The sequence below is a fragment of the Gorilla gorilla genome, chromosome 4, assembly GCF_029281585.2.
Source record: "Gorilla gorilla gorilla isolate KB3781 chromosome 4, NHGRI_mGorGor1-v2.1_pri, whole genome shotgun sequence".
Classification (NCBI taxonomy): domain Eukaryota; kingdom Metazoa; phylum Chordata; class Mammalia; order Primates; family Hominidae; genus Gorilla; species Gorilla gorilla.
In genome coordinates this window covers 106,941,676-106,968,076 of record NC_073228.2, presented here as the reverse complement: position 1 = coordinate 106,968,076, position 26,401 = coordinate 106,941,676, and the positions used below count along the sequence as shown (strand labels likewise).

The following is a 26,401-nucleotide window of genomic DNA, read 5'->3' as shown; positions in this document are numbered from 1 at the left end:
ACAGTAGTTCTTTTGAGGAGGTAGGGAATGGGTTGCGATTGAAAAGGGGCATACAGAAGCCAAAGTTGTTCCAATGTTCTATTTCTTTACCTGGAGGATGATAACATGTGTATTTGCTTTATAATACAATAAGCTCTACATGTATGTTTTATGCACTTATCAGTTTTCTGTGTGTGTGTAATATTTCACAATATAAGAGTTTGCTAAGACCCACCTTTTCATAATCTTCAGCAGTAAAATCTCTGTCTTTCTGAAGTATTTCATGAAGCCTTGCCTTCACACGTTGCTGACAACTGCTCAGAGAGTCACTATCACTATCCAAAAGACCGTTCATATTTGCACTTTTCACCATTTGAACAAGAATGGGTGTAAGCTCTCCTTCCAAAGCTAAAAGCCCCTAAGCATATTAAATAAAGAAAACACGAATTTAAAAAATACGTAAAATAATATTTTGTTACATACTGATTTTCATAAAGTATAAGTTAAGTTTACCATAAATAAACTTTATTAATACTACAGTTCATTATTGTCATTTTAGAGTTTTACTTGAAAGTTCCAAATAGAGAATTTTTAAATATTCCTTGGTTAAAAAAATTTTGTTTTTTTTTGAGACAAGGGTCTGACACTGTTGCCTGTGGTAGAGTGCAGCGGTGTGATTTTGGCTCATTGCAGCCTTGACCTCCTGGGCTCAGGTGATCCTCCCATCTCAGCCTCCTGAGCTGCTGGGACTACAGGTGAGAACCACTACACCTGGCTAATTTTTATTTTTTTAATTTTTTTGCAGAGACAGGTTTCGTCATGTTGCCCAGGCTGGTCTCAAACTCCTGGGCTCTAGTGATCTGACCACCTCAGCCTCCCAAAGTGCTAGGATTACAGGTGTAAGCCACTGCGCCCAGCCAAAAATGTTTTAAGATACAATATTAGATTAAAAACTCTAATAATTCTAAAAAAAAATTATTTATACCTTTGCAAAAGCAGCTGCAGTCATCTGGACTCGTCCTTCATCAGAGGCATATATTTTGAGGTCATGTCTGTAGGTGCTATGTAATCTAAGTAAACCACAACCAGGAAATCCTGCATAATCTCCTGAAAATAAATCCTCAAATCACTTCAGCTATATTTTCATTTCATTGTATTTCTATAAATATTTAATAACATCACAAATGAGGATTTCAAAATACAATTTATGAAATTAGTCAAATTAAAGAAAACTCTAAGATTTACCTTGACCTCCAGGATACATACACCTGAAGGCTCTTCCAAGTTCTTCAGCCTGGACCCTGCCTGCAGGAGTTAATTCACCTCCCCATTTTAGAACCAAAAGTAAAGATGGTTCTTCTCTTCGGCTGTCTATGACACATATGAATGAATAAAACAAATGTTAAGTTTATTTCTTTAAACAGACTTAAGATTCATTTTTTTCTCTGTGCTCTCTTCTGCAGTGAAATATGGCCCATATGTAAGATATTTTCTTCCTTAAATGCTGTTGCATGTATGTTCCTTAATGCCGTTTGTAGGCAGTTGCTTCTGTAAGGAATACTCCCTTGCTATACCTGTTTAAATCTTACTGAAATTTGAAAATCTCTCTCATACTTTAGAAAAATGGCTCCCAATTTTCTTCAGGGATGTAATGTTTCTCCCTTGCCTGCTCTCATAGTAATTTTTTCATTATACTTAATTTAGTTGTGCTATGTCTGCTGGATTAACAGCTCCTTGATGCCCGAATCCAGGTTTTATCTGCCTTGCTGTCAAGCACCCTTTGCAGTGCTGTCCCATGAAAGAAAATACATTAGTTGAAGTGAAGAAGATATATATATATATATATATATATATATATATTTTTTTTTTTTTTTTTTTTGAGACAGAGTCTCGCTTGGTCGCCCTGGCTGGAGTGCAATGGCACGATCTTGGCTCTACAGGCGCCTGGCTAATTTTTGTATTTTTAGTAGAGACGGGGTTTCACCATGTTGGCCAGGCTGGTCTCGAACTCTTGACCTCAGGTGATCCACCCACCTCGGCCTCCTAAAGTGCTGGGATTAAGGCGTGAGCCACTGCGCCCGGCCAGATACATATGTTTTTAAGATTGGAAATCGGTGATTTGCATCATTTTTAGGAAGATGTGAGATGACAGAGCCTAACATTTATTCTAATTTAAATTTTATGCAATCTAATAAATTTTACGCAAACAAAAGGTATTCAAGAGCAGCTTTTTAAATTTGAAATTGTGGAATCTCTGCATGTTACACATCAGAGTATTTTCTTGAACAAAGAAAATACCATAAGTTAATGAGTTTCTGTACTTAATTTTGACCTACTCTTTTTCATGGTATTAAGATCTGTGTTGGGTTCTGAAAAAAAAAGTAATTCAAAAATAAGCATTATAAGCACTAAAAGAACTTAATAATCATTCTTTAAAGGTGAGAGGAAATCACCCCTTCCCCTGCAGCAAGTTAGCGGTTCTGTGAGCTTTGTCATGTAGACCAATATTAATTTATGGAAAGAAAGTTAGTTACCTAACTTTTTAAATTATTTGTTTATAGAATGTTTTTGATGATAAATACTAAGATATAGAAAATTAACCTGTATTACTATTAACCACAAAATGTGATAAGAGCAATATATCACATGTTAAACTAAATATATAAAGATTATTATAAATTTGTGTCTGCATTTAAGATAATCATTAATTTTTGCTACTATAAGTAATACCACTATGAATATCCCTATAGGTAATCTTTCCCTGAACATCTGATTACTTATTTGGGTTAGATTCTGATAAGCAGAATTCAGGTCAAAGCATAAGTACATTTTCTGAAGTTTTTGATATATTGCCAAGTTACTTTTCAAAACACTGTGCCAATTTATACTTCTACTATAGACTGAAATCCTGTCTCAATGAATTCTCATCAGCACACTTTATTACCAGTTTAAAACAGAAACGAAGAAAACACTTTGCCAATATGATAGGCAAGACAGATTATTATTACTATCATTATTATTTTATTGGTCATCTGCATTTCTCTATGAAATGACTTCCCCAATCCCTACCCCTTTCTTTTGTAAGGTAAATGCATTTATGAATGTGGATACTGACTGCTCTTAGGAGACCAAACTTGTTTAAAGATTTACTCTGGTTTACTGGGTGGAAGAAAATACCCATTTATTTTAGAAACAGGTTAATTGTATATTTTTTCAAAGTCTTTTTGTACTTCTTGGCCTTTCTTCTTATATACTCTGCCCTCTACTATCAAAAGGTGATGTAAGGAGCCCATTAAATAACACTTAGTCATAAATAAATAAGTTTTCCGAAACAATCCCACAGTTAAAAGGAAGTCCTATGCAGTTTTCAGAACAATAAAATCTATCCTTTATTTAAAGAATAGGTAATTTTAAAATTGTATCCTTTATTTAAAGAAAAGGAAGCACAGCTAAGATAATTCCACTTTATTTTTCCTCACCATGCCATTCCCTAAACTACTAAGCAAAAGATGGTCCAAAGGTAATCAACAGTGAATAACAAGTTACTACATATAAAACTACTGTATAAGCATTAAGAATAACATACCCTCCTCTTCACTAGATGTTTTAGGACAACCATGAGGGAGATAGGTCAACTGAACCTTACGATTTATTCCAGAAAAATGACCATACCTGAAAAATAAAATGATAAACAGAATAGAACATGTAGGGAAAAACTAATTCTCACATATTCATGCTCCCTTTTATTTGTAACCGCCTGTTTAATTCTTCGAAATATTCTATCAAAGAAAAAATTGTACCATATATAATCATTCTAACCACATTAAAAACAAAAATGTTTTTCTAAAAATTACAGGCGTGGGTGCCATGCCTCAAGCCTGTAATCCCAGCACTTTGGGAGGCCGAGGTGAGTGGATGACTTGAGGTCAGGAGTTTGAGACCAGCCTGGCCAACATGGTGAAACTGTCTCCACTAAAAATACAAAAATTAGCCAGGCATGGTGGTGTGTGCCTGTGGTCCCAGATACTTGGGAGGCTAAGGCATGAGAATTGCTTGAACTTGGGAGGGGGAGAGGTTGCAGTGAGCTGAGATCACACCGCTGACTCCAGCCTGGGTGACAGAATAAGACCCTGTCTCAAAAAAAAAAAAAAAAAAAAAAAGACAACTCTGAAGAGATAAAGTACAGAAATATGTAAAAACACAGATGTATGTGTTTTAAGAAATAAAGGAAATAAGATTGTAAGAGGTTAAAAATGTAAAGCTGTAACAGGAATATTGGTGGGTATCCATTTTACTTGATTAAGGCAAAATTCAAATTTTTTTATATTTAAACTGCAATGAATCTATGGTCAAGTTAGCAATGTGGCCTTCATTCTAAGCAGTATTTCACAGAAGACACAAATTTGATGTCCTTGTTTAATCTTCTCACCAAAATTAAAACTAAAGCTAAAACCTTCAATACAACAATCTATTTTTTTCACATTAGATTTTCCTTCATGTCTCAACTATAGTAACAAAGAGTAAAAAGATCAGACTGTGAAAGTAATTAAAATGGAAAATCACATACATAAAAAAGAAGAGCTATATGTAGTACCACAATTAAGCGTTTCAAAAAGATACTCACATCTCTAATACAGTCTTAAGTTGTTCAAGTTTTGGCTTGTTTTCTTCAATTTCAGAATCATTATTTTGCCCTAGCTCCATAAGAAGCTGTCGTGCAATATCTAGCACTTCCTATAAAATAAATTAACAAAAAATTGAATTTTTATGTAATTTCACCACTAAAAAATTTAAAATTAAACAAGAAAGCAAATACACTTGCCTGTAACTGTTTTGGTTTTTTGAGTTTTAATTTCCCTGATTTATATCCATCACACTTTTCAAAAAGATCAAAAAATCTTATAAAAAAGACAGAACACTGTTAGTCACTTGCAATAATTAACATTACCAATATATGTTTAAACTAACAAATAATAAATGATAAGCTATGGGACTAGAACTTGGGATCTAAGGATTTCAAGTACTGTGTTTCCTCTTTCACTGTACATGTTGCTGCTCAACTTTGATTGATAAAACTTAGTACTTTCCTAAATGATACCAAACTAATAATCACCATACTACTTTTCAAAGTTTTTTCACGGAAACCAAACATACAATTATAGTTCATAATATTATATATTTTCTGAAGTCATTGCATATACATTGAAAATTACTTGTGTCAACACATACTTAATGGCTCAGGGTTTTCAAATTTTATCATCTCCAAACCAAACACTGGATAGAAATAACAGAAACTTTCATTCTACTAATTTTCTTCTAAAAGGCTGAGGGATTACTCACTCTCAGAATGCAATACAAGAGAGTGATAAGCAAAGATTAAATAGAACACCTTTATGACAATAAATGAAAGCCAGGGCAGACTGATGATATTTATGAATATTGCCACAATAATTTTAGATGCTAATGAACATATTTTAAATGGATTTTGTACGCACCCACTGGTTTAAATATAAATGGCCAAGAGACAGTAGATAAAAGTTTTTCTATATGATGTATTAATCAAAAGAGTTGATCACTTATCAGAAATCTTAAAATTATATCATGCATGTTAAATTATTCATCTTAAAACATACTTCTGATGTCTCACTTCCATTTTCATTTTTTGTTTTGGTGTTCGATCCCCATGACGTATAACAGCTATGACACATCTAAGTTCCATCCTAAAATGAAAAAATATATATGTTCTTAATTCTCTAAAAAAGATTTGTGTTGTATAATTCAGATTAATATGAACATTTAGTCATCTATTTAAAGCCATCTTTTACCATTTCAAGATCTTTCCCATGAAGAATAATACTTATAACAATCTAGTTTTAACTTTATGAAATAAAATTCAAAAAGAACTTAAGAAGCTGGGGGAGGGAGGTGATATTAAGCTATATAATAGAATACAACCTTTTCTTCTCTAGAAATGGCTACATTAACTCTGGGATAAAAGTAGATGGACTACAATTTCTGACCTTTCTTAAATATCTGATCCATAGCATTAGGTCACTACAGACTGAGACTTCATTAAATCAAAATAAAACTTTACATGATGGTTGCTATATTTATATATTTGCTAAGTTTTGCCCATGTAAGGAGAACAAGTATTTACAACTCAAATTACTGGAAGATAAAATCATCTTAGAAGCATGCTAGAATTCAGAGGTATAATCTAGTGTGTGCTCAAGTGTGAACTGCAGAACATAACCCTGCAGGATTATCAATTGAGTTACCTGAAAAAAATTTTATTTAACACTTGCATGTTAAATCAGTATGAAAAATGCTGATTAAAAACAAAATTAGTTCCCCCCATCATCAGTACGTCTCAGGATATTTAACATGTTAATATAAATATCTAAGTTGTGAAAAAAAAGCATTCAGTCAACTGACATGAATTTAAAGGAATAATTTTCAATAAGAGAATGTTATAAAACATTTTGGCAATACTGGTATAATTATGCAAGATATGACTTGAGAGAGCAAAAGTTGTAAGACCACTATGAACCTTTAAGTAACATTCCTATTGGTACCTTTTTTATTTTTATGGCTTGATTAAACAATTCTATAAATATCCAGGCATGTTTCAGTAGTTTATTTGTAACAATTAGTGGACCCTTATAAATACGTATAATCTACTCCCCTATCTTCAAGCTGAATCATATGAAATCATACACACTAAAGTGTCTAATCATCATTCAGAAATTTAATTTTTATCCTAATAGCACAGATGGCAAGGAAAACTCAATTTCTAAATGAAAATAATTCAGACTTACATAGTTCCAGATGTAGTTGGTACAATTGGGATATCTTCAGCTTCTAAGGGTATTGACCATGGAATATGAAATTGTGGAGCAAGTTCTCGCATTACAATATTTCTTCAAGACAAAAAAGAAAAGATTTAAAATTAGTACGTTTTAAGACAAAACTGGGTACTTAATGAGAATGAGAGAGAATCATAAGAGTTAAACTATCTGGTGATTACATCACATAAAAGATAACCCACAGAATCAATTCTGATCAAGAAAAAATAAAAATCAGCAGTTCCAAATTGATGTATTAGACACATCAATGGGATTTCACAAATTTGAGATTATTTACTTTAGTTTTAAAATATCAATCAACATTGGATTCAAAGAAATCACTACAATTACATCACATCTAACTACATACATTCTGAAATTCAAGATTGTCTCTTCTGTGTGGCTACTGATAAATTCTTATCACTTTATTGAACATCTATAATGCTACTCTAAATATTGTGTTCATCTTAACAAATCACTACTATACTAATAGGGTTAAAAATGGAAAAATGTTTACTTTTTGGCTTTGTTTAAATTTAGCATTTATTTATGCTAAAATTTAGTAAACTCTCCCTTACATCACTTTAAGGGTAAGTTTGTAAATCTTTGAAACACACTGTGGGTTAAATGTTCTTAATCTGAAAATCTGAAATCCAAAACACTTCTGGTCCCACGCATTTTGGATAAGGGATACTTAACCAGTATAAAAGCTAGCTCCAATTATCGAACATTTTTTAATGTAAGTTTCCTATGGATTTGTCATATATACCTGGAAATGTCTTAAAAATAGTTATTGCCTTGCTAGTCTTCTGAATAAAGGTATAAAGAAAACAGGTTGAAGAATATAAAAATGGCATTTCCACCTACAATAATTTTTTTACATTCACTTGATAATCTTATGAAAATATCATCAAGTAACATACGCTTGTAGAATGAATTGTCATGCAAAAGAGTCATGAATTCTAAATATTTCTATTTTACTCTGTTTATTTCATGAATGTTAATTTTGTCCATTAAGTAGAAGAAAACCTTTTCCACTATAACTACATGGCATAAATTTGAGGAATAAAGTATTCTAACGAATAAACTTTTGACTAATAATCAACATGTTATAGTATTTGTAAACATATGAAGTTAAAGGTTTTCATCTATACTGATCATAAATTAATCTGTCTTTGATAAGCCAAAGTATAATTCAGGATCTGGCATAGTCTCTGGGGGTATCATTTTATGAACACTGATCTTTACTCTAGAATGCTTAAAAACCCTGACCATTTAATGTTAACAGGCATTTGGTTTCTGAATAACTAGTATATGAAGGTAAAAAGAAAAATTTAAAAATTCTTACCCAAGTATTTTTGCACAGTCATCATAATACTTCATGGAATTTTTCACAAAACTGAAGCCATTGACATCACAGACATAGGACTGTCCATTGGCCCGTAACAAATCAAAGCCACAAACTGTTTGCTATTTAAAATAAGTTATAAACTTTAAGGTTTTATTTAAATTATTAAGATTCACAGTTTTCTAGTCCTATCAGAACATATCAAATTTTATAAATGCTTAAAAGTATATTACTATATAGTGGTTTACTTCATAATAAGAAATGAAAGAAATTACTTATTCATAACTTGAGTACTCTGAAAATACATTATAGAGGCTATATGATTATTTAAGTCTTTCATCATAAAGTAGATGTAGAACAATAATGCATAAGGGGCTACAGAGGCCCAAAAATAATATATTTGATCACAAAGTTCTTCAATTAACATTTAATTTAAAAACAAAAGCAAAATTTTTAAAGGATCTGATTAAAAAAAAACTTGGCACTAGCAGAAATTACACCATGTTAATAAAAAAAAAAAAAAAAAAAGGAGGATGGACGTGGAGAATAGTTTTGAGGACATATTCCAGAGGAAATCTTGTGATCTGTTTTGTTTGGTTTTGAAAGGTAGTGTCACTCTGTCACCCAGGCTGGAGTGCAGTGGCACAATGTTGGCTCACTGCAACCTCCACTTCCCAGGTTCAAGGAATTCTTGTGCCTCAGCCACTGCAGTAGCTAGGATTACAGGCATGAGCCACCACAAGGCTAATTTTTGTATTTTTAGTATAGACAGGGTTTTGCTATGTTAGCTAGGCTGGTCTGGAGTTCCTGGCCTCAAGTGATCCACCTACCTCAGCACCCCCAAAGTACTGGGATTATGGGTGTGAGCCACCATGCCCAGTCGAAATCCTGTGATCTTTTAAACCCCTAATACCACATATTCGTGAACACCTGTAATAAATTTACTTTATCTGGGTGAAGAAAATGGCCAAAAGGCATGAATTTGCCACTCAGGCTCTAAGAACTTTCTGATCTACATTTTAAGTTCAATCATCAGGTATTAGTATAATGTGATTTTTTGTCACAGCTTTCAGAATCCTGGCATAATAAAAGGATTTCTATAAAGCTATTAAAACTTATTTACAGGCTAACATTCCTTCCATGAAAGACACTTCAAATTATTAAGGCACAAAATAATTATTTATTATTTAATAACCAGTAATATATACTAGTCTTTAAGATTTCAAGAAGGTAAAATTTTTATCCTTCATTAAAGGAAGGTTGTAGTACTTCTATTTAAATCTTTACTATACAGTAGTTAGGAAGAAACTTAACAATATAGATTGAGAGAATTAGTCAAATGTCAGAAGTAAAAAAGTTTTTTTCAAGAAACGGTTTTGGCCGGGTGCAGTGGCTCACACCTGTAATTCCAGCACTTTGGGAAGCCGAGGTGGGCAGATCACGAGGTCAGGAGTTTGAGATGAGCCTGGCCAACGTGGAGAAACCCCCTCTCTACTAAAAATACAAAAATTAGCCGGGCATGGTGGTGGATGCCTGTAATCCCAGCTACTCTGGAGGCTGAGGCAGGAGAATCGCTTGAACCCTGGAGGCAGAGGTTGCAGTGAGCCAAGATCGTGCCACTGCACTCCAGCCTGGGTGACAGCGAGACTCCGTCTCAAAAAAAAAAAAAAAGAAATGTTTTTATATTGTTTTCATGAACATAGACCACTGAGAACTGTTTTCATTCAACAAAAAAACTTACCAATTCTATGAAAGTAACACTTAAAGCCAGTTTCAAAAAGTATGCTAGACAATAACCCTAAAACACTGATCAGCTGAGTCATTTCTGAATTTTAATTTTATTTTTAATTTCTGAATAAACTGACCAGATTTTCTTTTATATAATACAAAAGAATATATTGGCACCACAAGAATCCCTTGAAAAGTACATGAACCATTCAGATGTATTAATTACTTTCTCGGTTTACTTCTCCAATTATAAGCACCAATAATGTCTTAGTCAAAAAAGAAAATTAGAATTTACCTTTATAAGGATCTATAGGCTTGTATAACATCTTACCTTAAAAGCAAGGCAGACTTTCCAAGCAATTAATTTCTCTCGTGCATTGAGAATAACAGGGTATCTTACTTCTTTTCCTTCACTGTCTCGTTCCACCTTGCCATCAAGTGCTGGAGATTTTCGAGCTTCAGCATGGGCATAATCTGGACCCACTGTATAAACCTTTCACAAATGTTTAATAAATGTATAAATATATGTATGTATGTGTGTGTGTGTGTGTAACGAACAGACAACAAATACAATGAAAAAATTACTAAAAAATAGTTCAGAATCCAGGCTAGTAGACACATCTTTCTATTTTACTTGCCCAAATTTTCGGTTCATTGGGAAAGGTTGTAAGTAATCATTATATAGCAAAATTGGTAAAGTGAAGTTTCATTCTCTATAGAAAACTATTATATTGAGTATTACGAGGGAATACTAGGATGTATACAATGTGATCGCTCTCCTCAAATTGTTTTAGTTTAACAAATGAGAGATGCAAATAACTATAAAACTTACAGGAAAAAAAAACCTTCCAAAAGAACATCTTTAAAAGGGTGAGGGCATAATCTGAGTGCAGGTAAGAGAAGAAAAGTAAAGGAAAGAGGCATGAACAGCATGATGTATTCAGGTATTGGCAAGTTATCTGATGTAGTTTATACTGTAAGAAATGAGGTTTATAAGACAAAGAGAGGACAGACTGAAATATCTTGTATGGCAGGATTATGAATCTGGTTATTATCCTGTGGTCAATAAGGATCCACTAGAGAATTTTTAAGGATTCATACTCAGATTTATACTTTAGAAAACATTCTGGTTAGAGAGAGAATGGCTGAAGGTAAAGCAATTAAGACCTATTTGTCACCAACTAAAATGACAGACATGTTTTATATCACATAACAGTTGTCACAGATCTCAAAACCTCACTTACACTAATCACTGCTTGGAAACTGTGGTGGTTATTAGACCTTTATCCCTGGTATCTTATTATTTAATGCCCCTTTAAAGACATATTATGTGCAACACAAAGTTGGTTTTTAAATATTTTATTATATTTGGATAAAATTTGTCTCCATCATAATCTTACATGTTTAAAGCATTTAAAAACACTACTCTTAAAAAAGAGTCCATAGACTGCTAAAGATGTTGATGGTACAAAACATGAGGAATCCCTAATCAAAAAGAAAGAGATCCAGAATAAAGGTTAGATATAGCTAAAGATTAACTACTTTTTCTGATATCATTGGTAAACTTGAAATATAAAACTAAAATCTATTTTAATCAATCCTACCTTAACATCAGTACCATCTGTGGGCATAAACTCTTCATATATATATGAGCCTGTTTTTCGTACATTGCTTTCTGGAGAATAAACACTACTTCTACTGCCAATCTGAAAACAAAAGATGTCCATCGATATAAAAAAGTAAATTATTTCCCTCATTTTTATGATAAAATGACAAATAGTTTATTTACCATCTATTTCTATCTTAGACATTTTCAAATACATTTTTTAATCCACAAATATTTAACGAAACTTACTATATACTTGGCACTATAGTAGTCTCTACTGTTACCATAACTTATATATTAGAGAACATAGAAATACAATGAACATTAAGAATTATGTTCCTAAGATTCATCCAGGTTGCTGCATGTAACTCAAGTTTGTTCATTTTTACTACTCTAGAATTTTCCACTGTGTAAATACACCAGAATTTATCTATTCTCCTATCAATGTATGTTTAGGTTATCTTCCAAGCTTTGGTGATTACAACAATGTTGCTTTCAACATTCTTATGTGACCCAACAGCAAACATGTATGAGTGTTTCTAAGGTATATAATAAAAGTGGAACGGCTCATTAATAGAATGTGCTCATATGCAACTTGTGAAGATAATGAAAAATCTTTATCAACTATTTTAACAACGTAGGGTCTCATCAGCAATGTGTAAGTTTTCACTGTTCTACATCCTTGTTTACACTTGTTATTGTTAGGCTTCTTAATATCTGCTACTTTAATGGATGTTAAAATGGTATCTCACTGTGTTCTTAATTTGAATTTCCATCAATTTCTATATGTATATGCATTTTACATTCTGATACATTGCTAAATTATGTTGTTAAGAGGCTACATTGCTTTGTATTTCTGCCAACAATGTTTGGTCTTGTGCTTATTTCTCAACTAGCTCAATATTTTTTATCTTTGTCAATCCAAAAAGTAATACAATGTCATTATATCTCAATTTAATTTGCATTTGAGTACAATTAAGTATACTTTCATGTACATAAAGTTATTAATGTTACTTTTTCTATGAGCTGTTATTTTTCTGGGCCATTATTCTAAAAGACTGCTACTGCTTAAGTGAATTTCTAGTTTGACAGATGTACAAAATGGGAGGGAAAAGAAAAGTCAAGTATCTTTCCTGGCATTCTGCAGGCAGAAATTCTGCTTAACAACATTAAATAACTAAAATGATGCCATGATTTTCTAACAAAGTATATCAGTTTTATAAATTTACCTCTAAATGATACATTTTCAAGAGTTCAATATTTAACCGTAATTAAATGCTTGATTGCTTTTAATAACACACGACAATGTATAAAGAAGAGTATTCATACAAAAGTTACAAAGGTGTTACCTTTCTAAAGAGTCTTTGACTTCCACCACCAGCAGAAGTTGGGTAATAAATGTAAACATTGTGATCTTCTGCACTGACTGGCTTTTCTACAAATGGCTTTTGAAAAACTTCCCCATTTACTTCTACATGATCTTCCCCTTCAATCAGGTTACATTCTATAAAACAAACACGATTGCAAGAAATATCACATATTCTTATTATATTATCAGGACACCACACTATTATCGAGGACTTTTTCACTAAAAGACCATAAAAGAATACTTGGATAATGTACTTACTTGATTTTAATTATCCATGTTTATGTAAATAACATGTGCCAACATTTATGATACATATGGCATTAAAAGCTATAGTTCTTCAAAATTTTACAGACTTACCATTTCACACTACCACACCACAGAATTCAAAGTTAGACGTGAAATTATTATATCAAGAAAGACTGAGAAGTAACTCAAGAATGCCACCATCTTCTGAAAACTGTGAGATTACTCGTATCACAGATATCGTAAAACATGAAGTTATTTAAGTTAGAAAGTAACTTATATGCAAAGTAAGCCAGCAATTCAATTAGAAAGTTAATTTTTTACCTCTAGACAAGAAAAGTTTCTTGTTTCAGATGATGATTACTTTATATCTTTTTTAAATGTTATTTTTAATCATCATGGGTACATAGTAGTTGTATATATTTTTGTGGTCCACGTGAAATTCTGATACAGGCATACAATGTGTAATAATCAAACTGGAATAGTTGGGGTATTCACCACCTCAAACATTTATCATTTCTTTGTGTTAGGAACATTCTAATTTCACTCTTAGTTATTTCAAAATATAAAATAAATTATTGTAAACTATAGTCACCCTATTGTGCTACCAAATACTGGATCTTATTTATTCTATCTAACTGTATTGCTATACTCACTAACTATCCTCACTTCATCCCCGTCATCCTTGCAACCCTTCCCTCCAGTAACAAGTATTCTATGCTCAAGCTCTAAGAGTTCATCTTTTTTTTAAGCTCCCACACGTGAAAACATGCAATATTTCCTTCTTGCCTGGCTTATTTCACTTAACATAAGACCTCCAGTTCCATCCATGTTGTTGCAAATGACAGGATTTCATTATTTTTATAGCTGAATAATATACCATTATCTATAGGTACCACATTTTCTTTATCCATCCATTAATGGACCCTTAGGTTGTTTCTATACTGGCTATTCCAAGTGGTGCTGCAATAAACATGAGTGCAAATATCTCTTCAATATACTGATTTCCTCTTTTTTGGACATATACCCAGCAGTGGGATTGCAAGATCATATGGTAGCTCTATTTTTAGTTTTTTGAGGAACCTCCATTTTGTTCTCAATAGTGGCTTTACTAATTTACATTCCCACCAACAGTATTCCCTTTCTCCACATCCTCGCAAACATTTCTTATTGCTTGTCTTCTTGATAAAAGCCATTTTACTTGGATGAGTTGATATCTCATCACAGATTTGATTTGCATTTCTCTGATGATTGGTGACGTTGAGCATATTTTCATATACCTATTGGCCATTTGTATGTCTTCCTTTGAGAAAAATCTGTTCAAATCTTTTGCCCATATTTCAATTAGATTTTTTTTTTTCCTATAGAGCTGTTTGAGCTTCTTATATATTCTGGTTATTAGTCCCTTGTCAAATGGGTAGTTTACAAATATCTTCTCCCATTCCGTGGACTGTCTCTTCACTGTATTGTTTCCTTTGCTGTGCAGAAGCTTTTTAGGTTGATATGATCCCATTGGTATATTTTTGCTTTGGTTGCCTGGGTTTCTGAGGTCTTACTCAAGAAATCTTTGCCCAGAGAAGTATCCTGGAGTGTTTCTACAATGTTTTCTTCTAGTAGTTGCATAGCTTCAGGTCTTAGATTTAAGTATTTAATCCATTTTGATTATGTATATGGAGAGAGATAGGGGCCTAATTTGATTCTGGATATAGATATCAAGTTTTCCCAACACTACTTACTGAAGACACTGTCCTATCCCCAGTGGACATTCTGGTCAACTTTGTTGAAAATGAGTTAACTGCAAATGTGTGTATTATTTTCTGGATTCTGCATTCTGTTCCATTGGTCTATATTTTGATGCCAGTACCATCCTGTTTTGGTTACTATAGCTTAGCAGTACAACTTGAAGTCAAATAATGTGATTCCTCCAGTTTTGTTGTTTTTGCTCAGGCTGGCTATGGCTATTCTGAGTTTTTTGTGGTTCCATATAAATTTTAGTATTTTTTTTCTATTTCTGTGAAGAATGTCTTTGCTATTCTGACTGCATTGAATCTGTAGATGGCTTTGGGTAGTATGGCAATTTTAACAATACTGATTCTTTCAATCTATGAAAATGGAGTATTTTTCCATTTTTTTGTGTGTTCTCTTCAATTTTTTTCATCAGCATTTTATGGTTTTCATTGTAGAAGAGATCTTTCATCTCTTTAAGTGAATTCTGAGGTATTTAATTTATTTGTAGCTATTGTAAATGGGATTACTTTTTTTTTTTTAGTTTCTTTTTCAGATTGTTTGCTGTTCGCATATAGAAATGCTATGGATTTTTGTAAGTTGATATTGTATCCTGCAACTTTACTGAACTTGTTCTAATAGTTTTGTGGTAAAGACTCTAGGATTTTCCAACTGTAAGATCATATCATCTATAAACAAGAATAATGTAACTCCTTTTTTTTCAATTTGGATGCCCTTTATTTCTTTCTCTTCCCTAATTTCTCTGGCTATAATTTCCAGTATTATGTTGAATAAAAGAGATGAAAGTAGACATCCTTGTCTTGTTCCAGTTCTTAGAGGAAATATTTTCACCTTTTCCCTGTTCAGTATAATGTTAGCTGTGGGTTTGTCATATAGCGCTTTTATCACATAGAGGTAAGTTCATTCCATACCCAGTTTTTTGAGAGATTTTATCATGAAGGGATGTTTAATTTTATCAAATGCTTTTTCTCCATCAATTGAAATGATCATATGTAGAGAGTATAGAGTTGGATCTTATTTTTTAATCCATTTAGCAACTCTAAGTGTTTTGTTGCAAGAATTTAGCTCATTTGCATTCACGTTATTATTGATAGGTAAAGACTTGCTTCTGCTATTTTGGCATTTGTTTTCTGAGGTTCCCATTTTTTTGTCCTTCCTTCCTTCCTTCCTGTCCTATCTTCCTTTGTGGGAAAGTGATTTTCTGCCTGGGCATGATGGTCCCCAGCACTTTGGGAGTCTGAGACAGGAGGATCACATGAGCCAAGGAGTTTTGAAACCAGCCTGGGCTACACAGTGAGATCCTGTCTCTACAAAAAATAATTACTTGGGTCTGGTGGCCTGTGCTTGTAGTCCCAGCTGCTCAGGAAGCTGAAGTGCGAGAATCACTTGGGAGTCGAGGCTACAGTGAAAAGTGATCACGCCACTTCACTCCAACATGGGTGAAGAGCAAGACCCTATCTCAAATACTATACATATGTAATTCTCTCTGGTAGTATATTTTAATTTCTTTTTATTTTTTGTGTATCTGTTACAGGTTTTTGTTTTGTGATTACCATAAGGCTTACAAATAACATTTTATTACAATTATTTTAAATTGATGACAACTTAACTCTGATTACAAAGAAAATAAAAATTTTAAAAACTCTACATTTTAACTCCATTTCCCCCCATCCATGTTTTGACTTTTTGTTGTCTCTATTTTTATGTTTCTATACTCGTAAAAAGTTGTTGTAGTTATTATTTCTGACAGGTTTGCCTTTTAGTCTTCCTATGAAATATATAAGAGGTTTGTACACCACAATGACAGTGTTACAGTATTATGTATTTATCTGTGTACTTGCTATTACCAGTGAGTTTTACACATTCAGATGATTTCTTGAATTTTTTTTTTTTTTTGAGACGGAGTCTTGCTCACTTGCCCAGGCTGGAGTGCAGTGGCGCCATCTTGGCTCACTGCAAGCTCCGCCTCCTGGGTTCATGCCATTCTCCTGCCTCAGCCTCCCGAGTAGCTGGGACTACAGGCACCCGCCACCACACCCGGCTAATTTTTTTTTTGTATTTTTAGTAGAGACTGAGAGGTGACAGCGTGCTAGCAGTCCTCACAGCCCTCACTCGCTCTCGGCGCCACCTCTGCCTGGGCTTCCACTTTGGCGGCGCTTGACGAGCCCTTCGCCCGGCCGCTGCACTATGGGAGCCCCTTTCTGGGCTAGCCAAGGCTGGAGCCCACTCCCTCAGCTTGCAGGGAGGTGTGGAGGGAGAGGCGGGAGCAGGAACCGGGGCTGAGGGCGGCACTTGCGGGCCAGCTGGAGTTCTGGGTGGGCGTGGGCTTGGCGGGCCCCGCACTCGAAGCAGCCAGCCAGCCCTGCTGGCCCCGGGCAATGAGGGACTTAGCACCCGGGCCAGTGGCTGCGGAAGGTGTACTGGGTCCCCCAGCAGTGCCAGCCCACCGGCGCTGCGCTCGATTTCTCACCGAGCCTTAGCTGCCTTCCCGCAGGGCAGGGCTTGGGACCTGCAGCCTGCCATGCCTGAGCCTCCCACCCCCTCCATGGGCTCCTGTGCCACCCGAGCCTCCCCAACGAGCACCACCCCCTGCTCCACGGCGCCCAGTCCCATCGACCACCCAAGGGCTGAGGAGTGCGAGCACACGGCGCGTGACTGGCAGGCAGCTCCACCTGCAGCCCTAGTGCGGGATCCACTGGGTGAAGCCAGCTGGGCTCCTGAGTCTGGTGGGGACGTGGAGAGTCCTTATGTCTAGCTCAGGGATTGTAAATACACCAATCAGCACCCTGTGTTTAGCTCAAGGTTTGTGAGTGCACCAATCAACACTCTGTATCTAGCTGCTCTGGTGGGGCCTTGGAGAACCTTTATTTGTAGCTCAGGGATTGTAAATACACCAATCAGCACCCTGTGTTTAACTCAAGGTTTGTGAGTGCACCAATTGACACTTTGTATCTAGCTGCTCTGGTGGGGACGTGGAGAACCTTTATGTCTAGCTCAGGGATTGTAAATACACCAATCGGCACTCTGTATCTAGCTCAAGGTTTGTAAACACACCAATCAGCACCCTGTGTTTAGCTCAAGGTTTGTGAATGCACCAATCGACACTCTGTATCTAGCTGCTCTGGTGGGGCCTTGGAGAACCTGTGTGTGGAAACTCTGTATCTAACTAATCTGATGGGGATGTGGAGAACCTTTGTATCTAGCTCAGGGATTGTAAACGCACCAATCAGTGCCCTGACAAAACAGGCCACTGGGCTCTACCAATCAGCAGGATGTGGGTGGGGCCAGATAAGAGAATAAAAGCAGGCTGCCGGAGCCAGCATTGGCAACCCGCTCGGATCCCCTTCCACACTGTGGAAGCTTTGTTCTTTCGCTCTTTGCAATAAATCTTGCTACTGCTCACTCTTTGGGTCCACGCTGCTTTTATGAGCTGTACCACTCACCGCGAAGATCTGCAGCTTCACTCCTGAGCCCAGCAAGACCACGAGCCCACCGGGAGGAACGAACAACTCCAGACGCGCTACCTTAAGAGCTGTAACACTCACCGCGAAGGTCTGCAGCTTCACTCCTGAGCCAGCGAGACCACGAACCCACCAGAAGGAAGAAACTCCGAACACATCTGAACATCAGAAGGGACAGACTCCAGACGTGCCACCTTAAGAGCTGTAACACTCACCGCGAGGGTCTGCGGCTTCATTCTTGAAATCAGTGAGACCAAGAACCCACCAATTCCGGACACAAGACGGGGTTTCACCATGTTAGCTAGGATGGTCTCGATCTCCTGACCTCGTGATCCACCCACCTTGGCCTCCCAAAGTGTTGGGATTACAGACGTGAGCCACTGCACCCGGCCGAGATGATTTCTTATTTTTAACGTCTTTTTCTATCAGATTGATGAACTCCTTTTAGCATTTCCTGTAAAAGATCTGTAAGATCTTTTTCCTATCCTATCCTATAAGGACAGAAAAATTCCACAACACTGGTAATTCATGAATCCCTCAGCTTCTGTTTAGTAAAGTCTATTATGTCTTCATGTTTGAAGGATAATTTTGCTGAATAGAATATTCTAGGTTGGAAGTTTTGTTTTTCCTTCAACACTTTGAATGCCATCACACTCTCTCCTAGCCTATAAGCTTTCTGCTTAGATGTCAGCTGCCAGTTGTATCAGAGCTTCTTTACATGTTATATACATCTATTCTCTGGGTGCTTTAAGGATCTTTGTTTATCCTTGACCTTTGAGAGTTTAATTAATATATGCCTTGAGATAGTCTTATTTGGGTTAAATCTTCATATTCTTCTATGACCTATGCATATTCGTATCTTTCTTTAGGTTTGGAAAGCAATAACAGTATTGCTTATTTCAATAAACTTTCTACCATGATCTATGTTCTCTTTAAGAGCATTAATTCTTGCATTTGTCCCTTTGAGGCTATTTTTAAGATTTTTTTTTTGACATTTTCCCTTCCCCTTATTAACTACGTAGGTCCCAAAGTTCTTAAAGAAAAATGAAGAGAGGAGTGGGCTAAAAAGATGAAAAGTGCTACGTGGGAAGTTTGTTCAAGCTCCTCTGTCAGGTCTCTTTAGTCCTGTAAGTGTGTTTGATTCTTTTCCTCTCTTTCTCCTCTGGCTATGGATTTTCACATAGCCAGTCTTCAAGCTCACTAATTCTTCTACTTGATCCACTTTGCTGTTGAGAGGCTTTGATGTATATTTCAGTTTGTCAACTGAATTTTTCAGTTCCAGAATTTTGGCTTGTTTTGAATTATTTCAATCTCTTTGTTAATTTCTCACGATACAATTCTGATTCCTTCTCCATGTTACATTGAAGTTCTTGAGCTTCCTCAAGACAGCTATTTTGAATTCTCTGTCTGAAAGGTCACATATCTCCATCACTCCAGGATTGGTAACTGGTACCTTACTTAGTTTGTTTGGTGAGGTCACATTTTTCTGGATGTTCTTGATGCTTGTAGACATTCACTGATGTCTGGGTATTTACAAGTTAGGTATTTATTTCAGTCTTCACCGTTTGGGCTTGTTTGTATCCATCCTTCTTGAGAAAGCTTTCCACATATTCAAAAAAGACTAAGCGTTATGATCTAAGCCTGAGGTCACTGCAGCTGTATTAGCACTAGGGGGCGCCCTAAGTCCAGGAATGCTACAAACTCTTGCTGACTCCTAGAGGCACCACCTTGGTGGACTAACTTTTTGGTTCTTATGAAGGTGCATTCTTGCATGGCTAGTTTATAATTTGGTGTTCCTGTGGGGAGTGGGACAATCACTAGAGGGTATATTTGGCCATCTTGTTCTGCCTCCCCCCTAGTTTTTAATAAAAGATGGTTTAAGGTATGATAAATTCATCAAAATTCCCCACAATACTAAGTGTGAACAGAAATGTTAACTCAAGACAAACACGTATCTTGCCTTGTGACTAAGTTAGGTATAGCTTCCATGCTATGTTTTAGATAACCAGAAAAAAAGGAGCAAACAGTGCTTTAAAATATTAATAAATACTTAGAAGTACTGTTGCCCCTTGTCATACGCGGTGACTGGTACCAGGAACCCCCTCGTATACCAAAATCTTCACATACTCAAGTCCGACAGTTGGCTCTGCAGAATCCATGTAAATGAAAAGTTGGCTATCAGTATATGTGGGACCCACGAATCCTGTATTTTCAATTCATGTTTATTCCGTGAATAAGCAGACCAGCACAGTCCAAACCCATGCTGTTCCAGGGCCAACTGTATTTCCAAATTCTTGGCCAGTATTTAGTTTTTGGCATTGTAGCATGAAGTTTCTAATACTTAATTCAATAGTCATAGATAAATCACTTGTTCACCCTTAATCAATACAAATTTACTTGTATGCAATTTCAAAATTCTAACTCATGATTCTTAGAGATATGTCAAAAGTAGGCCAAAGAAGAGAAGGATAAATAATTCCTAAATTAGGTAGCCTTTTAACTCAGTGTCACCTTTTAATTGAATATGTTTGTCTGTTTAGATTATTTTTTAAAATGGAATAGAATACTATGAATTCTTTAAATTCCTTCCAGTTAATTATTATAAGAATGTGGCCCAAAAGTATGTCACATGGCAAAGGAAGCTTACCTAAAATCTCTTACTCTTACCTTTGGGATTATTTGGGTCACGGTTCAAAATTGCATAACGAGGAAGTAAAATACCTTCAGCTTGAAGAATACTATATACTTCTCTCCTGAAGAAAAAGGGAAACATCCTTATTGTTTTATTGCTCCATTTCACAATGAATATATTATTGTAGTTTTCTTAAAAGACATTATTGTTGTTCTACAACTAAAAAGGGTATATATCTCAACACTTTTTATTTTTTAAATAAATGTCACTTCGAATATTCAAAAAAGGTATTCTGAGGAAATATTCAGCAATAAGAACACAAATTTATGCACAATTCTTTCTAGCTTATTGAGAAACTAATTATTAAAACTGAGAACATAAATATATTTTAAAAATGGCTGAATAAAGTTGATATTATCACAATGACAGAACATTACCTAAGCATTAAAAGCCTTATGCTCAAATAGTATTTAATGACATGGAGAAATGTTCACAGTATACTAGAGAAAAGTGATTCTAATTTGGTAAAATGTGATTGTTATGTATGTATTGTTTTCTATAGGAAAAAATATGATAGATACAGTGACAAGATTAAATGGCTTTCGGTACGCTTTTACTTTTCAAACCATTTAAAACAAACATACATTTCTATAGCTATAGCTGTATATATATATATAAATACATATATATGAATTAATATGTAAATGTAGAGAAAATGTTTTAAATTTTAGATATTAATAATGTTACTCTCTGGAAGAATAGAAAAAAATAGAGTGAAAAAACCATAAGGTCTCATATTTACAAAGCATTTTTCATACACATAAAATCTCATATTGTAACAAGAAAATAGAATGCTGGTGAGATTATGAGAATAGCTATAGGAGTGAAACATCGATTGAATGAAATACATAAATACACTCATATTTTATAATTTATTAGAAAGCCATGCTTTTTACATGTTAAATGAATGCTAAGATATACAGTATAATATTTTTCAAAATAGGTATACTTTACCATTTAAAAAATCTAGTTATAGGCCAGGTGCGGTGGCTCACGCCTGTAATCCCAGCACTTTGGGAGGCTGCGGCAGGCGGATCACAAGGTCAGGAGATCGAGATCATCCTGGCTAACACGGTGAAACCCTGTCTCTACTAAAAATACAAAAAATTAGCTGGGCGTGGTGGCGGGCGCCTGTAATCCCAGCTACTCGGGAGGCTGAGGCAGGAGAATGGCAGGAACCCGGGAGGGGGAGCTTGCAGTGAGCCGAGATCCCGCCACTGCACTCCAGACTGGGCGACAGAGCCAGACTCCATCTCAAAAAAAAAAAAAAAAAATCTAGTTATAATGAGTAAAGTCCTAATTTCATCATCAGTCCCATGACAGAAAAAGTGCTCATAAGTTTGAATGGTTTAGTAGGCTCTGGAAATTAAACAATCACGGTTAAGTCTTTGTCCTACTACGTGGGGAACTACTTGTGACTTTGGGTAGATTAATCAATCTTCCTAATTATCAAGATTCCTCATCTGTAAAATTAGGTAATAAATAACTATTTCTGAGTATTATTTTGAAAGTACAATGAATTAACAATGCAAAAACACCTGATGCCATGTCAGTGTACAGTAGGTACTAAATTAATGTTATTTTTCCTTCCCTTAATTCAGCCAACTTCACCACTCACCTATCTTGTATGAGATACTGCATATTCAAGTCATTGATTACAAATGGATTCCTGAGTTTTGCATAGGCAACCGCTTTGTCCAGTGGAAATCCTAAGAACACATATTATTAACATATTCTGTATAATCTCAAGATAAGCATCTACACTTTATTAACTTGAATTGATGCCACCTCCCATAAAAGATTCATTTCATTAACACATAACACCCTTCTATAAAAGGTATGGAATATATACATAAACCTTGATTTAACTTATATGTTAAATCTTATTTTTTCATAATTTGATTAAGGCACAACAAACCAGTGGTTATATAACCAAATTTGGAGCACTGACATGTAAGTGAAGGTCTGACTAATCAGTCACCTGAAATAAGGTAAGATTCACCTCATACACAAAGAGAAATCTATATGTAAATAACATGGGTGTATCAGAATCACCTGGTGATTTTTAAAAAATGTATTCAACATCTCTTCTTTTCACTTAGATATTTTGATGCCTACACACATAAATTAGCTGATATTCAAAGACTTATGTGCCTTTAAAAACAGTGGGCCAGGCGTGGGGGCACACGCCTGTAATCCCAGCACTTTGGGAGGCCGAGGCAGGTGGATCACCTGAGGTCAGGAGTTCGAGACCAGCCTGGCCAACATGGTGAAACCCCATCTCTACTAAAATTACAAAAAATTAGCCAGGTGTGGTGGCGCACACCTGTAATCCCAGATACTTGAGAGGCTGAAGCAGGAGAATCAGTCAAACCCAGGAGGTGGAGGTTGCGGTGAGTGGAGATCGCACCATTGTACTCCAGCCTGGGCAACAGAGCAAGACTCCATCTCAAAAAAAAAAAAAAAAAAAAAGCTACAGAGGCAAAACTTAATTCATATATGACATATATGCTCAAAATATATGAGCAGAATCATGCTATTGCTAGGTCAACATTAAAATATTAGAAATTAACTCCCTAAAACTTGTAGACTGGTAAAAGTGCTAATTACAATGAAAACAAATCAAATAGTAGATATAGTTAAGAACAGGTCCCCTCCCCCAAAATCCAAAAAATTTTGATGATTGTATTTTATTCTCTATATTGGCACTAATGCCAGCTGCAGTGGCTCTTGCCTGTCCCAGTACTTTGGGAGGCCGAGTTGGGAGGAGTGCTTGATGCCAGGAATTCAACACCAGCCTGGGCAACATAGCAAGATCCCATCTCTACAAAAAATTCAAAAGAATCAGCTGAGGGTAGTGGTGCAACCTGTAGTTCTATCTTTCAGGAGGCTGAGGTGGGAGGATCACTTGAGCCCAAGAGTTTGAGGTTACAGGGAGCTATGACTATACCACTGCACTCCAGCCTAGTTGACACAGCAAGACCCTGTCCTCCAGGGGGAAAAAAAAATTGACACAAAGTCTCCAATTTTATCCATCAATACACATCATCAGTTGTATACCGTAACAGTTAAAGACATAAACCAGCGTTCAAATCCTGGTTCCATCTTTCACTAGCTATGTGACCTTGGGCAAATTTATTTAACGTCTCTAAGCCTCTGGTACCAGCACAAAAGAGTAGTATACCAGTCTTACCTAGTAGAGTTTTGAGGAATTAATAATAGTGTGGATATAAGGCACTAAGCACAGTACCTGGCATAGTAAGTGCTCAATAAATGTTACCTGTTATTATTCCTTAAGAGGCAATATTTTAATAAATATCTATGGAAAAGGATAAAAATCAGCAAGCATACATAACTTTAGTATTCAACTATGGAATACTAAGTATACCTGTGAAGAGACTATATTTTATAGTACTACCAGAATAGTTAAGAGAAAAAGTATTAAAACATGCTGAAATTAAAACAAAAAGCTGTGGCCAGTTAAACCAGATTTATTCCTAAACTCCTCTTAGTTTTTGAAATTTAAATACAGATACCTTATATCAAGAACCACTTAGCCACAAATTACAAATCCTGCAAGTTTTATAAAGACTCAGAATTCATCGCTTGTAAAGATGTCTCAATGTCTATGATTTGAAGCCTCCTTACAGAATTCAGCAAATAGAAAACACCTACACAGTTTCCTGCTTTTGTTTTCGTTAAAGAGAAACTTTTTCCCTACCAAGAGATGGTATGTGGAATATGACATTAGCTATAACACCTAGTTTTTACAGGCAAATATAACATTAATAGGAAGAACCATGTGAGGGTAAATGAAGAATGCTTTACTCTCAAGGAGGAAGAAATTTTAAGGTTCTCTAAAATGAGCAGCCTGAGTCTTTGAAGATAAGTGTCTTGACTTCTCTATGAAATAATGAACATCAATTTAGGCTATGGTAGCACAACCATGCTCCATCTTCTTCCTGCTGAAGTAAGACTTTAACATAGCTCAGGAAAACATATTTTGGTAACAAGTGATGATTAAATATGAATACATTTACAACCAAGAGCACATCTTTTCAATTAATAGTTCTTAGTGGGAAATTCACTTAATTCACAGATTCTTAGGCTATGAATTTTCAGATGTACCCTCAGCAATAATTTTGATTAGTGGAATTTACAATGACATAATACTTAAGCTGAAGTGATATTTCAGTTTGATTAATAAAATATAGCAAGGAATGTCTAAAAATCTCAAATTATTAAGTTCTTAAAAATAAAGTATGAATATGTATATGAAAAATGATAGATCTTGTTCTATACAGCAAAGAAAGGGGCTTAAAGTATTCAATAATTCAAGAACTTGTCCTAAGAAACTTAGAGATGCAAACAAAAATATGCAGTGAAAAAGATCACACAACCTTATTTTTAATAGTGAAAACTGGAAACTTTCCAAATGTTAGGATATTAGATAAATTTAAATATGTTATGGTATATCCACACAATGATATACTATGCCACCATTAAAAACCACATTATCTAAGAATGATATGGTAGGGGAAAAAAACTTCTTGATATAATAGTGAAAAAGGTTAAATATAAAATTACACATACACTATGACACTAAATTAAATGAAAATACACATAGAAGACAAACACTGGAAAGAAATACATCACAATGTTAATATCACCTGTCCATGAAAGTGAGTTAATGTTTATTTTTCTGTTTTATCTCATAGTCTACAATTAATATGTATTAGTTTTATAAACAGAGAGGATAAAGGAGTTTCTCCCCCACTCCCCTTAATACCTTTAGAATGGAAAGAAATAAGACAATCACATAAAGGCCAGTTTTCCACTGGTTCATTCAAAATAACCTCCTCTTCAAATACTACTACTGTGATATATTTAAATAAGGAGATCCGTTCAAGAATTTCCTTCATTGGTTTGGATTTGGATTTCTTTGCCATGGAACATATTCCAACCACAATCTGCCTTTCTGGTGGCTAAAACAAAAATGAAACAAAAAATCGGGTTAACTTTACATGAACTCCAAAGTACAGCTATCTTCATTTGTTTTCCAAAAGTAGATAAGGCATGTGATTAATAAATAAAAGTGACACATTAACAAACAAAGGAATTTTTAAAAATTATATCATTGTTATAATAAACATTTAAAAAACAGTTTTCTACAAAAGTCTGGAAACAAATTTAAAAACAAAAACACTTCCAGAATAAATATGGTTGCTATTTTCAATGAAATTTCAAACTAAGAAAGTACCCCCTCTTTAACTACCTCTAGCATTTATTTATCCTCCTCACACCAGTAAAGTATAATAACAGTCAAAACCCATCCACTCTATATAGAAAGATAAAGAATTCTCTTGCCTAAAGTAAGACATAGT

The 26,401-nt window shown here is 35.0% G+C and overlaps 1 protein-coding gene across 39 annotated transcripts in view; it reads right to left on the bottom strand.

Moving 5' to 3' along the window:
* PPIP5K2 (diphosphoinositol pentakisphosphate kinase 2) overlaps nt 1-26,401 on the bottom strand; it is an 82,911-nt gene that overhangs the window by 43,598 nt on the left and 12,912 nt on the right. For 23 of the 39 annotated variants that reach the window (XM_055387351.2, XM_055387357.2, XM_063706682.1 and 20 more), the window contains exons 3-17: nt 25,807-26,002; nt 22,636-22,726; nt 20,993-21,078; nt 12,856-13,010; nt 11,505-11,606; nt 10,232-10,393; nt 8,173-8,294; nt 6,798-6,899; nt 5,613-5,699; nt 4,802-4,877; nt 4,604-4,713; nt 3,566-3,651; nt 1,225-1,350; nt 965-1,086; nt 215-397 (exon numbers count right to left, since the gene is read on the bottom strand). In XM_055387351.2, coding sequence (XP_055243326.1) covers nt 215-397; nt 965-1,086; nt 1,225-1,350; nt 3,566-3,651; nt 4,604-4,713; nt 4,802-4,877; nt 5,613-5,699; nt 6,798-6,899; nt 8,173-8,294; nt 10,232-10,393; nt 11,505-11,606; nt 12,856-13,010; nt 20,993-21,078; nt 22,636-22,726; nt 25,807-26,002 — 1,806 coding nt within the window. The remainder of the gene's footprint in view (nt 1-214; nt 398-964; nt 1,087-1,224; nt 1,351-3,565; nt 3,652-4,603; nt 4,714-4,801; nt 4,878-5,612; nt 5,700-6,797; nt 6,900-8,172; nt 8,295-10,231; nt 10,394-11,504; nt 11,607-12,855; nt 13,011-20,992; nt 21,079-22,635; nt 22,727-25,806; nt 26,003-26,401) is intronic. The other 16 variants (XM_063706684.1, XM_055387342.2, XM_063706693.1 and 13 more) reach the window with 1 other exon arrangement.